Raw genomic sequence first — 19,845 nt, forward strand, 5'->3', positions numbered from 1 at the left:
TTCTTTAACTACACAGTAAATAACAGAATATGTTACATTTATTTGTTAGTATTTTTCAAAATAACAAACATGTAATGAAAATTACTTTTGAAAAATAACCCTTAAAATATAATGCATTACAATAATATGTATTGAAAAACAAAAGTAACATTTTTTTTATTAATCAGAAAAAAACAATACTATAATACTTATGATTAATAATTAGTTTATTATTTTAAATTTTAATTTTTCAAAAACTCACAACTTAGTTTTTAAACTTTTAGACAAAACATTTACTTGCATAGTACTTAATTTAATTTACTGTTTTTAAAAAACATTTTTTTTTTTGGTATTTTGTTCAAGTTATAGCCATAAATTACTTTCACTTACATTGATTTTTGGCTGATTTTGATAATAAATTAGAGAAATAATTGTATGCTGATTTGATTTTTAAATTTTTATAGCCTAGAGGTAAAGAAGTTACTTTTTATATTGAAGAGTAAATTAATTTTATCAGAACTACATTTGAGTAATGAGTAAAGTTACTATTTTACTTTATTTTTAATACACAATATTATATATTTTTTTATTTTATGTTTAAATTATTTTATTTTATTTTACCTACATATTTTATTTTTATTTTAAAAATGCTTAAATGTTTAAATTTATACATTTTTATTTTTTCAGTTTATAAGTTGGATGATAATAATTATTATTCTCTTACATTTAAATAAATCTGTGTATAACAGAACACAAACAATATACCAAAGTTAAGTCATTAATATTATATGTGTATAATAGATATAAAAGACATATAAATAGAAATCAACATTATAATTTTAAATTTAAATATAACCTAATCAAACCTATTTACATGTGGTTACTAAACATATTTTAATGAAACTATTATTAATAATACAATTATATTAATCAAACAAAATATTAATTAATTACCCCAAACATGGCACGCAAGTCAGGCTCTCTAAATCTAAAGGGTATATTTGATACATGAAGTCTCTTTGATTGGATATTTTTGTCTTCGCTAGATGAACAAGGGGACCCAGCGCCAACATTGGTAATGTTCGTTGGTGAGGCTACAGATACTGACACCGGTGTAGTCAACGCATTTGTAGCATTAGTACATTCCAACTATACATCACAAAAAAAAAAGAAGAATATATGACAAAATAAACTAGCTGTTTTTGGATTATACAAAACAATATTACTAAGGCCACTACAGTGTGAGCAGAAAATGTTAGCTAATTGTCCAATTGACCATAATATCAAACCTTAACCCAAATATTTACCGGTTGTGATGCTGTAGTGACTGTGATTTGTTGTTGGTCAGACTTGATTAATCCAACAGATTGCTGCTGTTGTTGTTGTTGTTGTTGCTGCTGTTGTTGTTGTTGTTGTTGTTGTTGTTGTTGTTGTTGTTGTTGTTGTTGCTGCTGCTGTTGTTGTTGTTGCTGCTGCTGCTGATGTTGCTGATGCTGTTGATGCTGCTGCTGCTGTTGTTGTGATGACGCCATGGACATATTAAGCCCAGTCGGGGGTGAGTATGCAATAGGTGGCAACGGTGGATCACTTTCTACAGTCACCTGTGGTGGAAGTGGAGCTGTATTTTGAGGTGCAGCCACCGTGGCTGGCATTAGAGTTGGTTGCTGGGGATTGGCCATTTTAAGCGTCATCGCAGCCATTTGTCCGGGTTGTTGCATAGGGAATGCACCAGACGCTGCCGCGAGTGATGCATATGGATCAATTCCTCCTTGAACCATTTGCTGTAAACATAATAGTAATTTATTATTATTTTTTAGAATTCAATGATATTAATAATAAACATTATTTTTAGTAAAAAATGTTAGAGTAAAACTAATCGTTTAATTTTAAAGGTCAGATTTTTTAAAACATTTTATATCAAGTTATTTTCATGAATGTTCATCAAAGATAAATACCAAACGACCTTATTTGTTAAAATGTATTTTACACAAAATATAATTCAGACTATACGGACTCTATGTTTAACATCAATATGATCATGGGCAACAAATATATATCATAAACGGCTCAGAAGCGCAATGGTCAAATCCATACGTGTTTGAGAGGCTCTCCTCCCATATTGTAAATTTAAATCAAATCATAATTACATTAATTTAGATTGTGTTATAGTAGTTATACAAATAAGACTTTTATATATGTTATACATGTCGTATTAAAAATTGGTACATAATAAGTTTAAGCTGACCCGTCAGCAAAAACATTCAAGACGTTATACATAATATCGTATTTGTAACGCAATGATATGGCTAATATATACGAGTATAAAACAACTCCTACAATCGCGGATCTGTCGAAAACGAAATTCTAGATATTTATTTTAATGGATATAAAAAACAACTGGAAAATATAACAGCACAGAGATATGACATCATCGTAATTCTTCATCATCTTTATCATCACAATTGACACGTACATACACTGCAGTGATGTAAGTCTATAGTATGTACGGTACCTGACCTGTATAGTGTATAATAAACACAGTATAATTTGACTTGGCACAGAACTAGGTAGTTTCAGGTCGTACATTGTGTGTGTACGACGAAAAATTGCACATGCCTCTGGGTAATATCGATTGTATATCCAGCCGCAAGGGCATCAAGTAACGTCATAATATTATTATAGTCGTACACTCAATATTTATATGTAAAATAGGTTTGTACTATATGAATATAAATGTGGTGTACCTATATAATATCGTCGAGATAAGCTTGAAGGATCGACTGTATCATCAATGTAGATAATTCTACCGTGACCGCCTTTTTAACGAACGTAATATAACCATAAAAGTAATATTACGTGATGTATAGTATAATATGCAAAACGATCAGCAGATTATAACTTCATAGATGTTAAAAGATATTCTCAAGTAAAGATAAAAAAAAAAAAGGAAGAAAAATATATAATTAATAATAAAACCCTTTAGAATTAAGGTTGAGTTGAGTTAGAAGTAGAAAACAATTTTACAATTCGTAAAAAATCATAATCTCAATTACTCTTTATCGTTATCACAAAATAGTTTTCAATACTTTTAACTTAGAAGTTATAACAATATACTTTTATATAAAATTAAGAAATAAATTACAATTACTACGGTAGCCTTCTAGTACCTTACTTCATTTATAACTTTAAATGCCAGTTTTAATTTAAAAATAAACTATTTATTTAAAATTTAATATTAATGCATCATTTTTAAAAAAATAACATTTAAGCAGTTGTTTCTTAAAAAAAAAATTCCAATTCTTATTTAACTTTTAAAAATTATGCCAAAATCTACTTTTCTAAAAAATTAATACTGCAAATCCAGACGAAATATTATATTCTAAGACCTAAGCATTTAGATAGAGCAGGTGAAGTTTTTAAGTACTCAAATTTTCAACAATCACAGTTAACCTAAACCAACAATATTTTATTTGATGGCGGGAAGAAATTGTTTATTTTTTTTATTTTACTCTACCTATTAAAAAATTAACAAATATGCGCATTAGTATATCAGACGACAAGTAATGTTTTTTGGCCCATCTTTGGCGCAAGGTGCAATAGTATTTACTACAGCAACAATCCCGCGGAGATATGAAGCGAGCGCCACGGAATAATTATATTCATAGACTAAGCTATGAGGCCTCGAACAAACAAGTGAAGTTAGAGCGTCGAAGAGGTGTAGAATGGGTATACATGCCGCGCGGGTTTCGGGCTAGCAACCAGTTTGACGCACAACAGCTGAATACTAATTATTGCGGATATATTATTATATTATTATACATATATATATATACAAAATATATAATGTTGTTTTAGGACGAGCTCGTATGAATACATACCGACGGGCTAAACGTGTGTATGCGGGACTAGACCGGTAATAGGTATATTGTAATATAATATATATGCATAGGCATCAAAGTTTCACCAAAAAAATTATATAACTTCAATTTTTAAATGGAGAACTGGTATGACGATGGCCATATTCGTGCGGTGCGTGAAAGCGGTAAGATATTCGTGACCAAACCACGCGCGCAAGCTAGACTCTTCCTGAAGACACACGTGCGTCTCATACTACAACGACCTGTATTTTACATATTTCGCAAGAATGCCGCTGATTGATAAAAAATAGAAAAAGAAGAGAAAATAAAAAAAATTGTCAATTGTTTCCGGACGGACGTTTAGTGTTTCGTTGGGACGTTGGAAGTAAACAACAAGTATACGAATGTGTGCGAATTCTCGTGTAAACGGCACGAGTATAGTGTAGTGTGTACCTACTCGAAAGACTTGTCTATTTATTTTTCACATTTCGTCGTGCACATCATAAATAAGTACTTTACTATATAGTATTATAATATATTTACAGTAGTGTAGTGTACATCAGGTCGCGGGATTATTCACAGAAGGAAAAAACGATGGGGCGGTGTGTGGGGGGGATTTCGCTGGAGCGGAGAGCACTCTGGTCTAATGAGGATATACTGTGAGATGCATTGTGTGCACCGGGGCCAATTCGGAGGACGCGTCTGTCGCGGTGGGGGATGGCTATTGTTGTAATACTTCACCGACGACGACGTTGGAAAAAAAATATAGAATATGAAATATAAATACACAATATAATATTATAGGTACAGTAGAAAAAAACCAAATATTATATTGTAAAATGCTGCGGGCTCGTATATAATATAATAATAATATGTATACAACGTTTTTGTGTCGCTCGACAAGTGGCTACATCCTATGAGAAAGCTAGCCATATTACGCCGACGTGGCCGGGCCCGTTTGTACATTGGGATAATATTATTGAGTTAAATTGATGTTTATTGTCGGCTATACATATATAGCTGCCGCCGACAATATTAATAATAATATAAATGATTCGTCAGAAACGAACGCGAATGAGATAATAAACGCACGCGTACATACATCATCAAAACGTGCGACGACAGCATTTGTACGTGCGCGCGATTACAGAGCTTGGCAAACGCGTCCTGAAACGCTAGGAAGATTTTTTTTATAGTCGCACTAAATTTAGATAGAATTTATTGTCCGCGCGATTGCGGAGCGAACTTCAAACGCAAGACCTGTTGAGGAAGTACATAGGGCGCGGCGGGCCGGCGGCTTTGTTCCCGCATCATCGTTGTTGTTGGCTAAGGAGCCGAAATCGCAGTACGTTGTGTTACTACAATTTTTTTTTTCTTTTCTAGCATTTTACAGCAACTACAGTAACGTAGAAATCGGGCAGCTCTTTCGTGACGAATTGGAATGATACATTTTTTGTTTCATTCTCCTCTTCGTATAATCGTGCTAGAGTTCTCTCGTATCTAACTGAACTTATTCGAATTTAGTCGTATTCTCCATTCTCGACAATGCCGAATATAATATATTATATAGTATGAAATGTAAGTTTTAAATTTTAATTCTTTAATAGCGTCTAGCTAAGAGTACCTACGAGAGCGGCAATATACTAGGCAATTATAAAATTAATGGATATTATATTATTAATATATTTATATAGGTATAATCGTAAGGCCATCAAATTAAAAAGCTGTAAAATATTGAGCAATTATATGCACACGAATTCCTTTTTAAATTCAGTCGTTATACAAACTTAATAATTAAATAGACGTTTTTCCAGCAGAATACATTGGCCAATTTCTAAACTATTGTAAATGAAGTATTAAAAACTCTAATAGGCTCATTCCACAACCAATTTCATTGCATTAATATATTATTTATATTTCTAAATAAAATATAATTGTCTACAACCACAATAGCAACCCGGTCATGATTTAATGGTTTATAAAAAAATATGTCTATACTTCAGAGCAATTATTATTGATCTGATATAAGTATTTAATTAAATAATGAACCTAGAAAAATATCCAAAATTATTACATTCTTTCCAAATTAAATTTATCTAGTACACCGCTACATATTAATACAAAATGGTAGAACAATGATCATAATTCATAATACAATATAGGCTATTAATATTACTTGTTCAGACCCAAAAGCCATACTCATTAAAACATTACTTTCTAACATAGTTCACAATCACAATCATAAAATAATTAGAATAACGATATTGTTTATCAGTCATTACTCATTTTTATCAAACTAATTTCACCTCTTAAGGATGACATACCAAATATCTTTAAAATGAATTTGTATTGTTATCGAAATTAAATTGATTAGTCATGTTAAAAACACAAATGTGGACATTAGTTACGTACTATGTAAAGCAGAGTATTATTGTTTCATGAAATATTTGTTTTTAACACAGGTATTTTGAAAAAAAAAATAACTGCGTGGTCGTAGACTTAACATTTTATCGGAAAAAAAAATAACTAGAGAAAACATATTACTTTATTACAATGTTACGCCCATAAAAAAATTAGATGAGTAAATAGTAAATATACACGATTATTACACAATTATATTTATGATATAACATAAAATGTATTCAATAATTGGTTTTAAAACAAATCAGTTTACTTTGAGCTTGCTTTGTACATCAATAATAATAATAACTAATTAACATAAAACTAATATATCCAAACAATGTATATTAAACTAGAAAATTCAAAAGAAATATTCATTGAAAACAACAAGTTGAACGAAGTATTGGCAATGGGATGTATTTATATACTCATAAATGAAATGAAAATACTTGCCAAATTATGCGAGTTAAAGAGTTCTAACGAGGCCTTACGGTTTTAAAAATAATTCGTACATAAATGGTTGTCATTCCATTCAAATTTCAAGCCATAATATGACCAATTTAATTTATAACAGCACGATGCAATAGTGTATAATTTATAAATGGAAACCGCAATAGAGGTAAACGAACGATGGTAATCAAAGGTTACAATTGATAATATGATTTCGACGAAATAATTGTCAAATCTCACGCATCGTATCAAGTCGTCAATAATCAAAATAGACTATGGTTATAATTACTAGACTATATAGTAATATATAGTTATATAACTATATACTATAGTTATTATTTATCAAATTATACTATACGGCATTTAAAACTGCAAACAACCATCATGAAATATAATATTTTATAAACGATTTATTTTAGACAAAAGATCGTCTTAAATGCAACAATCGAAACTAACCATAAATAAATATTTCGTTATATAACATTAAATATTAAAAAAAACTTCAATTAAGAAAGATAGTAACATATTTCATATTAAAAATGTATAAGTATAGGTACAACGTACACCTATGTATTTACACATTTACAGTCAACAGTATTATAACAGATAATTAAAATTTACAATTTCTTTTCATAAAATTGATTTTTTTTTCGAACACACACGAACTTATCGATGTGAACACACAACAGACGAAAACAATATTAGATGAACGTCGATAAAATAATAATTAAATATTTGATATGGTAGTTTGTGTTATTAGAATGATACAAACTTATATATATTTGATGTTAATCGTTTTTTTTCTTTCGATAATTATACACTCAAATAAGGAAGGAAGTACCCTCTCCCTTCTTTTTTTATTACATTATTATACACTATTTAATTGAATCTACCAATCATATAAAAGTACCTATATTATATATGTATTTATTTTGTCGATACCAAATAAGAACAATGGTTACAAATTAAAATTATTTATTTCTGGTATATACGATATACAGAGTGATTCATCACTAAGACTCGCTACCATTTATTAATTTATTCAAATTCTGATTTTTGGAATTTTTAATTATACTTAAAACAAAATTTTAAATGCTTATACTTTGTTATGTTATTTAAATAGTAGTTTATACATATCGATACAGATTTTTTTAAATATATATATTGATCAAAATTCGATAAAAAAATTACTGAATTATAGACACTATCTTACTGAAGATAATAATCAATAATAATAAGTATAAATAAACCATGATTTTAACATTACAGTACCTAGGTACTTAAACAATAATATATTAACATTTTATAATCTATCACAAATGTTAATACTAGACTAAATTTTATACTCGAAAACTCGATATTATATTACTTTTATATTTTATGTAAACCTGTTATTAAAAATTATTATCCTAAATACATTGAATTTTAAAATAGAAGCAATTTGTTAAAATTCGTTTTAGATGCAACAATATTACCGAAAATTAGGCATCTGCTTAGCAATTTTCAGTAAAAAAGAGCATTTATAAAAATTATATTTATATTGGTGATATGAATGTCATATCCATGTCACTGAAAATAATCCAAGTGTATTGAAATATTAAAAAACCATTATTTAAATAACTGTATTATTAAAGAATAGATAAAAGGGTGAGCTTTCTATGCGAATCACTCTGTATATGTTTTCCAATTTAATTCAAACACTGCAGATAACGTTATTAAAATAAATTAACATAAAATACACGGACAATGTGCCTACTCCAGTGTTGAATTTTAATCAAACATGAACTTTAAAACGCAATAAATACGACATTCGTTAGATTTTGTTCAGTATACACGATATTAAGTAATTTAATGTACCAACTGTCATGATGTGTGTAAGTTGTAAAAAATTAGTAATATGACTTATATTATGACATCAGTCATTGCTACTTAATCTAGGTAAAAGAAATTAATATTTTAAATATTTAAACGATAAATAAAATCTAGACGGTCCTGAACACTAAATATTATATTTACTAATATGATCTATTCTTATTAACAAATTGTAAAACAAACCTTAAATATTACAACAAGCAGGGACGACCACGAGTAATGTTTTTACAGCTGAATATAATAATCAATCAAATTTTAGTAATAAATACTTAATTACTCACTAACTACCTGGTGGAAGAGGTTATTTTATTATTCATATAAGCAGGTTAAAAAACATATTAATTAAAATAATATCAATCAATTTAAAAATAAATATGAGCCTAAATTCTAAAGCTCTAAACGGCATTACATTTTGCTACTTCCACGATACACTTATTGAACTTTATCTGGAAGTATCCCTAAGCCAACAAGTCACACATCAATTAAAAAATGTTGATTTGTAATCCCGTAAGTTATACATACAGGCAAAGGACATATTATACTATGTATGCATGTGTACGTTTGTGCGAAATGCTACTCGTTATTATAATTTACTCTGTGACTATCCGATGTGGATTGAACGGAGAATAATAATAATCGTTTAAAAGCGAAACCAGACAAAAACAAACACGATCGGCACTTTTAATACGTCGTTTAAATTAAATCACGCGTATAATATTATGTCGATACCCACTTCTAAAAATAAAGTACAAAAACGCGGATGAAAAATTGGGCGCACGAACAGTGAACTTTTATATGGTTTCGCAGAGTATTACCCCCCCGTCTACAGCACACGATATTATAAACAGTCCGTTTTCTCGGCTGTTGTATAACAAAATAAACTTCAATGATACGTTCGCGGTACTTACGAGTGATTTAATTTTTTTTTTTGACTTCTCGCCTTACCAACAGGTAGGTAATGATGACGACGACGACAGACAACACGTGCGTTTCCCCTCTACTCAGCTAAACAAACGGTAATTCGCTAGAGAAAAACGAACCGCAATAATATTATTATTATTATTATTATAACCATCGTCGTATCGGGCTAATAAAACCTTGGAAACCGCGTAGAAGTACCGCGAGGGGATGTAGAGGGGGGGATATGTAGGCGGGAGTCCGTTTTGTACGTCATGCGTTAATATTGTGAGTACTTATAAACATATGAATTCATCAGCAGATTTAGACGAACGTAAAAAGTACAATAATAATATTATATAATATACTATTTAAAATTTTGAATGAAAAATAATGACATCTAGTCATTTAATCGTCTTAGTCGAGGTTTTTATTTTCGAAAATTCGCGAAATCCCGAAAAGAACGATTTATTACACTGCCGTCTGCCGGTAATAATTACACATATAATATTAATATGATTAACATCGAAAGCAAACGGACCGCGATGAGTACCACCTAGACCCATAATGATATAAACGCCATTGCTCGCCTATAATAGCTACACGGTCAGCGAATTCCTATTTAGTTATATCGTAAGTACATATAATGTTATATGAGCGAAAAGCGATTTCTAGACCGGCACGCCTGCCTGATTCATTAACCGCTCGTTTTAATTCGCAATTAAGAAAGAAAATCCTATGGTTCCGTACTGTGTGCACACGGTCGATTGAACCAGCGGTTTAATTAAATTTTTTTTCGTACGCATCTACATTAAGTGCATAAAAACATTACCCTGATATAGCAATAACACAATACCCGCGTGATAGTATAACAATTGTATCGCGGCGAGCATTATCGAAATATCAGTTCGATAAAACAAACGGTACGTAGTAAAATAATATCAAAGTCCTCGCCAGAGGGCACAAGTCCGAACGACGTTTGAGGAGGCGATTTTCTCAATTCGAAAACACGTTATGACGTGATATTGGCTGCCGACACCGCCGCGCGATGTGCATCGTATCTGACACGCGAACACGATGATGTTTATCATCATGTACAATGATAATAATAACGACAATTGTAATTATAAAAGAATACTATCGAAAACGCGATATATGGCACGCCGCGAAGGTCGGGTTTTGCAACGACGAGGTTAACCTTGCCCGCACGCGGTTTGTACGCCGTAGATATGTGCCAAGCGTTTTATATGCCGCACTACAACTACTATACGACATAACACAATAACCGCGTGCGTATTGTAAACGATCGACCGGGGCGGAGGCGAAGACAAACAGGCGCGGCGGCAGCAACGCGAGAAGAAAAAAACACCCGACAACTACACCAACCGTTTTTGAATTCGTGCCAATAAAGTGTAACCATATCGGCCGTTCGGTGTGCGTTTGTCCACCGCCCGAGGCGTCGGCGATCCGATTACCTACATGCGCGTTATTGACAAACCCGTAGGTACATAATACATAAATGTAATATAGTTTATGGTCAGGGCTCTAATACACGTCTCTACGTGTTTTTCTACGCGTTAAATGCAATTTTATTGTTGTGAAATTTGCGTTTACCGGTAGGTGGATAAAGGTAGGTACGCGATCGCGGAAATACGGCATGATAAGTCCGTATGCGCGCGTACGATTCGACTATAGACATAGAAACTACCTATTTATTATCCGTGTATGGCGTGTGGAGTATACCTATAGGGCGGAACATCTCTCAAAATCGTTAGTGAGATACTCAGTTATAACGCATAATTTAATCTGCGATGGAATATATAACGAAAGACCTGGTTACTATTATGATAATTCAAAATATTGTGTTATCTCATCACGGTGCACCGCCACCGAATGGGTGCAGCAGCTGCAACGATTTGTTGGGTGTGCCACCCGCAAGGAATCCATCGTGATTACAGGATGTGGGCGCCGCAGTAACGAAAAATAAAGTAAAAAGTAAATATAATATAGACAACACAAAACGGGGTGAGTATAATTTGTCGTTATTATAGTATGCGGGACGACTAAAGTGTACTTTGAAATGCATACTTATCACCGGTATTTAAAAGTATGGTTGCCAATCAACAGACTGTTTTTATTTCTTTTTTTAATTTAATTTATAACTGTTGTCGATCTAAACAAAATAAATGATTTCGAGTCTAGACTTCCATCAATTTATACACCCCATTTTTGTATTAATCAATGAGAAGTATGAGCATCGCATGCTAGTCATTTGACTATTGTTATCACTTACATGATAATAATCGATACAAAGCTTTCACATTTATCAGGATAACAATAGCCAAAAATCTTCTCGTGGACCTAACAATACATACATAGTTACTGCCCAAAGTCTGCACGAGAAAACGAAAATACTAATAATTATTATATAAAAACCAGAATATTTCCCAGGACTCTGCAGGCTACAATTGACAAATGACAAATAATTTTTAGAAACCGCGTGGGAGATCTTTGTTGTTCTCGTTACGATTACAGCCGTCGCGTTTATACAGATTCAATGGTATAATAATAAAACACCCTAAATGAATTATGATTGACGTGAGAGACATATTTGAAAAAAACAAAACAACGAATGTCGTCGAGTAACAAAAAAGTTAAACCAATTTTCTTTGTGACCGTGTACAGCAGCTGATTATCGTTCGGATAACCGTTTTATCCTTTTGCAGTGAAATTATATTTATTTTGTCAATTATATCGCAGATCGATCATGAAATATATCATTACCGTCGTTTAAGGCACGAAATCCTAAACTTTCTGGTCTGACGCAAGGGGTAGTCTGTATGTAGTACAAAAAAAGCGTTCGAAAAGAGCTTTTAATACACATGTACATGGATCAATACGCGCAACGACGACAACATCCACATAAAATGAATTCCCGAAGTCGCGATCTCGACTAGTTTCGACCTAAATAATAAATTTATATATAATGATATCAACTGCTCAGTCGTCGACGATAACGTCTACGTGGGACACGATTCGCGTCGTCGTACGTTCAGTTCTCGTTTGGTGAGTCGGGGAGAGGAAAAATCAATGTTTCGAGTGCGTTTTTAATGGCATTTTCCCACCGACGCTGCCTCCACCAACGCCACAACTACACCGGGGCACAACGAGACGCATCCCATACTCTATTACCGTATCTATCTATATAACACGTATAACATATAATATGTGTATATATAATATTATTATTTCGTTCCCGGCACGTTACCAAACATACATCCATCTAAAGATATATATGTATACATATAAACGACGTAGAACAGATGTGCGAGAGCCGCCCCCGTCCACTCCCTACGTAACCCCATCACAGACAGACAGGATAAATAAATTATACGCGGCCCCCCTCAACATGTGTGTTTCTCTCTTGGGCGACCTCCACACACAAGGAACGTACGCAACACGCGACGGAAGAAAAAATTTAACTGAAATAACGCAGACTACAGCAGTGCCGCCCCTCGGGACAGAGAGGAAATTATACATTTATACTATATACATAATCAAAGAATATGGATATGCAGAGAAAATAATATCATAATATTATTGTCGTTATCTCAGTGTCTGGTAATTTTCAGTAAACCAAAGAATTATAATAATCGAGCAAATGACCGGCAATGCCAAAGGTATTTGGAAAAAAGTCCTGAAGGCTGATTATATCAATACATGGTCGACAAAAATCGCTTTTATCTGCAACAATATCGTTGTCGTACCTAAGGCGTACTGATTTATAAATATAATAGGTAACAAATATTTGAGACGTATAACGATTAGCGATATAATATTACTTTAATATTGTCGATACAACATACAAAATAGTGCGTACAGTGTACCTAAGCATATAAGTAACATTAGGTGCGAACAGTCTTAACACCGTTATCGTGATTTTCATCAAATATGCGTATATTATCCATGTATTATATACTCGTGTATATTATATACATCATTTGTCGTATACGGACGAAGGCTCAAAAAACTTTGATATTGATGTATAGATATTTGGAATGAGTTCCAGTGTTTTCAACAGACGACATAGTATTCAAAGTTTATTTGATACATAATAGTTCTAGATAATATTAATAAGATTTTTAATGGTTTTTTATTGCACACGACTATATAATATATTTTAGTGTTTTTTCAAATAAATCTAATAAACCATAAACGTATAACGTTTTTATCAATACACAGAGTGATAATATTTTATCGCCAATCAGGCAAATGTATTTTTAATATTTTAGAAAATAAAATCATTGTTTTTAAGTTTTTAGATACATTACATTTTTCTAGAACTTTCATTAAAATTAAAAATATCTTACATTTTTTAAAATATTGCCTTGATTTACAAAAACTTCACCACTGTATATATTATAATAATAGCAAAAAGTCTACAACGATAAAATAAAAATATATACCTATAAACAGTTTTTGAACGTATTTAAAATCAAACACATGTCATGTGTATTCTATACGGTTGGCTGCAGTCCATATGGTCAATGGACATTAGGTTACATACAATAATAATATAAAAGGTCGTTTTACAGCGATAGAGTTATTAGTATATAAATCCGCTAATTACGAGGAAACAAATTAACCATCACTGAGACCATTGCGCGGGAGTTGACCGTGCCAAGTTTCCGAAACCAATTTCGTTCACGCGAATTACAATAAGCTTTTTTTCTCACCATTTGCAAACGATATTCAAACGTTTGCTTGGCAACCGACAATATTATATTGCTCCACTCGTGTCATGTATAATTCATTCGTCAGTTGCATATATGAGCAGCCGTTTCGTAAAAATATCACATGCGTTGTAGGTATTTGTATTTGTAAAGAAAAATGTATAAAAATATACGTCAACCAAACTGGGGGAAAACATTTTTTTATTTTTAATAACTTTTTTTTAGTCAAACACAAAATTCAATACCACATTTCATTGTCAAAAAAAGCCTTTTGTTTATACAACCTATACGTACATATATAGACTATATAAAATGTACGGCGATGCTATTATTCAATCTACTCGATAAATTGTAGGTCGTAATATAATATGTCATCGAACGGGAATAAAAAAAACCTCTTTCCACAGCTGTGATAGTTGGAGGGTAGTTGAAAAGTGGGTCGTCATATAAGACGGCAATGAATGCGAAAAATGTCAGAATGCCCGTATTGTACATTTCGGAAAAAGATAAACTTTTATTTAGATAAAAGTAGAAAAGAGAAATGAATATGTCGAAAAGCCAGCGAATTGTTGAGTGGAAATAAATAAAACGACGAAAACACGGCTGAGCACTTAATAATATAAACTCACCTCGGGCCCGATATATACAGACGAATTGTATTATACGAATATCGATCGTTTGGGGAGCCAAGGAGGAGCTTAAAGCGAACGGCGGCGTCGGTCCAAGGAGCGATAGATACTACTAGCACATTTTTTTCGTCTATTTAATTTTGAAGGAAATTTTAAAATATATGAATATCATTATAATATATGAAATGGACTCTTCGCCATACGATTGACGCCGAAGCGAAAGAAAAAGCAAAGGAGGGGGAGGAGGAGCGAAGCAGTGATGAACACGGTCTGCAGGGTCAGTACAATTAGTGTAATGGACTTTTGTTTCGTGTTCGTAACTCGAGCGACCATCAACAGGCAGGGAAAAATAATAGGCAACTCCTTGTTTTGTCACGAACAATAAATGTGTAAATAATATTATATGTCATGTAAGTCATATTCATCGTGTGCTTGATATACGAAATAGATACGAGTGCCTAAATTCTTCCACCTGCAACAGTGGCATATTCGTTGATCCCTTTTAAACCGATGCAAAAACACTCAAATATGACGTTCCTAGCACTAGGGTGAGCGAAATGGTGTGCGATTTCCGAAACGAAATAACTTTTAGTCCACTTGGCCGCGCTGTCAGCGAGGGTCATTAAAAATAACTCGCAGACGGGGGCGGCGGCAACGATTATTACCCCCTACGAACGACAAAGCTGGAAAACTGAGCGCACATCAAAGTTCGGTTTTTTCGAATTTTTAGAAATATTTTGGATGACAACGATGAGATCTATTGATCTATCAGAGAGAGGGGCGCGTTCCAAATATTATAATACGCGCGATTGTGATAACGGCGAATGCGCAAAAGCCGGGAGAGAGAAATAATAATCGTGTCATGCAACAAACGCGTTTATCTGTACGGAAAACCTTTGAGTTATCGCGGCCGACGTGACGGTAATGACGTGCTGTACAATACACCTATATATTATTATATAATATTAATTATATTTTATTTCACCGATGACACAGGCACGGCGAGTGGAGCGGTTAATGGGTCCGGGGGTAATATATAATACAGTTGTAACGACGAAACGTCTCGGCTAGATAAGATTTTCGATGCAGGTACACAATACACATCCGCCGAACCCAGACAACTCGTCTTAATCGCCATCGTCGTGAACGAGCGCGCGCATAGACCATTCGGCCGACAATAATACGCTATATTGGGTACGATACTCCCGGCGGCGGCCGACGAGTCTCACACACGCACGCGACACGGCGATTTCTAAACAACTATGAGCTGTAAAGCCTACATAGCAGTAATCGTCATTGTCGGATGCGCCGTACGGCGTCGATTCCTATTATTTACACATATTTCGTAATTAAACGTTTTACGTTGTACTCACTGGATAGTATAGCCCCTGATGGGGGATCAAATAGGGCGTTGCAGTCCACAGCTTGAGGCCGTATCGAAAAACTTTGTTTATCACAAACGTAGAAGGGCGGACGACTGGCGGCCTAACATGCTACACTACGGTGGCGCGTCCCCGATGCGTTCGTTTTGGCGATGATCGGTTTTCCGTGAGAGGTTCAACGATCAGCAAGCAGTGGGTTTTACGTTGACACGACGCGTCCGGAGATCGGCGTGTGGTGCGGGCGTTGGAAGAAGAGAGCTGCTCGGTAAACGCGGACGACGGCGGCGGCGGCGGATGATAAAATATTTTGGGAAAAAAAAACAAAACGCGACGAACAACAATATAATATAATATTAACGATTTTTTAATATACTAATAAAGATTGATACGTTTCGATAATAATAACGACGATGACAATAATAAAAACCTACTCGAAACTGATGGAAAAAAAATTACAATAGAATAATAATAACAACAGTAACGATTTTGTGCGTGCGTGTGCACTGTGCACGGTGAAACGAAAACTGAGAAATGTTTTGCAAACCGACACGGACGCCCAGTGGCACAAGGCACAAACACAATCTGACGAATGGATTGGATACGGGAAAATGAACGTACGTACGCGGGCTCCCCGTGCCCCGTTCACCGTGCGCTTCTATCCCCTCCTGTCAGAGTAACGCTCGCACAAGAGCGCGCGCGGCGGACGTGAGTGAGAGAGAGTGCACGGCGGCGGCGGGTTATCCCCACCGCCGCCGTCGAGGCGCGCGCGAATCGATGAAACAGATCGGTCGGTCGGCGTACACGACGCGCACCGCCGCTCCGCCATGGCACCGGCCACCAGCCGGCGGGCTCATGCTCGCGAGGCTCCACGCCGCCGCCCGGAGATACCATACCTCCCGACATCAAATTCCAAACCTTTCGTAAAGTCTCGTTCGACGAAACGATGTTATTATAATTTATATTCATATCGTAATAGTATAGTACCTAGGTAATGCGATCACGTGACCGTATCGTGTAAACATCGCCACAGTGTTCGAGAAAACCGAAAACGATGACGAGTTTGGATAATGTTTTCGTGCCGCTCCTCCTCATCACCGGCATTGTTAAACCCCTAACAGTGTCCCATCGCTTTCAAAACCCGCCACACTCGATCCACACTAGTGGACAGTTATTAAATCGCATCAAAACTATACTCTCTTTACTGTTCAAACGTACAATTTACAAAATATAACTAGACTAGTGTATGATCTAAGGTATACATTTCTGGTAGGTCCTATTCTCGGTACACAATGATATACATATTTGATTCAGAGTTGGATAAGTACTAAGGTGTCACTCGTTACCGTACAAAATTTACCAAGTATATAGTGTTTCAGTTCACATTTTAAAATAAAACAACATTGGATTGGAACTACGTTGGATTTGTTAAAAAAAAAATATTAATGTATTCTAGTCGTTGTAGGAGTTTTAATATATTATTATTTATGCCTTATGGTTACAGTTTATACTGAATAATTTTAATATGAAATATGAAAACGAATTCCTGGACTTCCGCTTTTATTGAACTATTGCACATTTAATAAAGAAATATATTACAATATATTTTACGAATAATAGAGCAATTTTCATTCAAAATAAATATAAAATTTTTGATCAAAATATGAATACCACATAAATTACAATATAGATTTAAGTTATTTGATAGTACATTAATACGTAAATGATTAATGCCTACATGATACGCATTAATTGTACCGAAAATAATAACACTACTAACCTGTTACTGTCATTACTTAAAGAGTAACGACTAACGAGCAATTGTTACGTTATTTTAACAACACTTTTATATTTTCTACAATTGTACAATAGGTATATACATTTAGATGCAAGACGGTCGAAAAAGCCCTCTTCCTCACCAAGCCATCCACTGTAAAAGAAAACCATAATAATAATATATTATCGAGACCCGGCGGGTCTTCCTTCAACTAGTGTCGGCGGCAGCGTGTTGCTTCTTGCCGGACACTATAACTAATAAAGGGAATAAGGATAATCAGTCGAAACTAAGTCGAGTGAATAATACTCTATAATACTATTATAGTATTATTGGTATTAAATTATATTATTGTAATATTATACAATATACGTATTATATGACATCCTAAAACAATAAATACTGTTAATTTTCAGTTTATTCAGTGGCATAGTCTTATATGTGATAATTTTTCTGGGAAGTGTATAATTTTCATAAGAAAAATTATCTAATAATCAATTATATAGAAAGAAAGTTTACATAGAATATTATTTATAATATTTATATATTAATTAGACAAATTTAAGTATTGGAATATGAAATAGAATATACGAATATTAAATTATAATATTTGTATAATAGAATAGATAATATTAAAGTTATAACTTATAAGTAAATATTAAGTACTACATAAATATGATTATTTAATAATAGAACTAAGGAAACACATTATTTTTATAAGTCATGTAATCAATCACACATAGACACACCACTGCACTGTATGTTAATAATTGTTCACATTTATATTTAAATCTAATATTAAATATAAGAGGTTAACTAAAACAAATATCATACTTGCTTGTTAAATAAGTAGACTAAGGTTATAATACATCTTCGACGTATGAAAAATGTGATCTTAAGTTTAAAAAACCTGACAACAGTTCATAAATATTTGTTGAGTAAAGACATGGCCAATGAAATGCTGTGTGAGATGCGCTAATCGTTTTTGATAATACATTAAATAATATTAAATATCTGTATCTGTATCTGTATACTGTTGGCTAGTTTAAATTATTATCTTATACATAAAATATTTTAAAAAATATTGTGTACCTATATATTTTTAGTTCTCATTTAAAAGTATAAAATTATTTGATTAGGTAAATTCATCAATCCTACTTAGTATAACACATTTAAAGAAATGTTCTTGTTTTTACTTGATGGTGGGGGCCTGTAAAAACATTCATCAACAAGACACAAGACGATACAACAGAAAATACGCCATTGGATAAATATAAAACGTATCTTGACTCTTAACATAAGATTTATGACAAACTTCAATAACAAACTTCAACGTGGACTCAACGCGTATACAATGCGAAATATTATGACGATAGTTCCGGTAAAACTTTAAAATGCGAACATCAAAATGTAATAAGATAATCGTCGGAGGTTACAAATAACACGTTTTTGTTCCCATACATTTATCATACAATACACAAATTTTTAACTACCAGAAATTTTAACAAGGTGTGACGTAACAGTTTTATTCGCGTTATACCTAATGTTAATGTTGTATTAACTGTCTTCCTACAATATTATTACAATTTTAAATCCGTACGTTTGTGTTTATATAATAGTATTGATTTACATACCTGATAGCATATTAATGATCATGTAAATTACTCGTTTTTAATAATTTTATTACATTTTTGTTTGTACAAAAAAAAAACAAATAACTTTTTAAAGCAATAATTAATCAATAAGTAATAAGACATAAATTATGTCAATTATAAGTGTTTGACTGAATAAAAAATAAAAAATTTACAAAATTTCTATAATTTATACGTTAAAATTAAAATTGGTATTACTGATTGTAAAATAAATAGATATGAA

At 32.9% G+C, this 19,845-nt stretch overlaps 1 protein-coding gene across 12 annotated transcripts in view; it reads right to left on the reverse strand.

Moving 5' to 3' along the window:
- LOC113554043 (RNA binding protein fox-1 homolog 2-like) overlaps positions 1-16,785 on the reverse strand; it is a 37,603-nt gene extending 20,818 nt beyond the window's left edge. For all 12 annotated transcript variants that reach the window (XR_003405227.1, XM_026957711.1, XM_026957710.1 and 9 more), the window contains exons 1-3: positions 16,191-16,785; positions 1,287-1,760; positions 934-1,128 (exon numbers count right to left, since the gene is read on the reverse strand). Coding sequence is in view for 11 of the 12 variants with exons in the window: in XM_026957711.1 (XP_026813512.1) it covers positions 934-1,128; positions 1,287-1,757 (666 nt within the window). In the remaining variant the exon portion in view is untranslated. The remainder of the gene's footprint in view (positions 1-933; positions 1,129-1,286; positions 1,761-16,190) is intronic.
- Between the last annotated feature and the right edge of the window lie 3,060 nt (positions 16,786-19,845).

Source organism: Rhopalosiphum maidis, chromosome 2 (genome assembly GCF_003676215.2).
Source record: "Rhopalosiphum maidis isolate BTI-1 chromosome 2, ASM367621v3, whole genome shotgun sequence".
NCBI lineage: Eukaryota > Metazoa > Arthropoda > Insecta > Hemiptera > Aphididae > Rhopalosiphum > Rhopalosiphum maidis.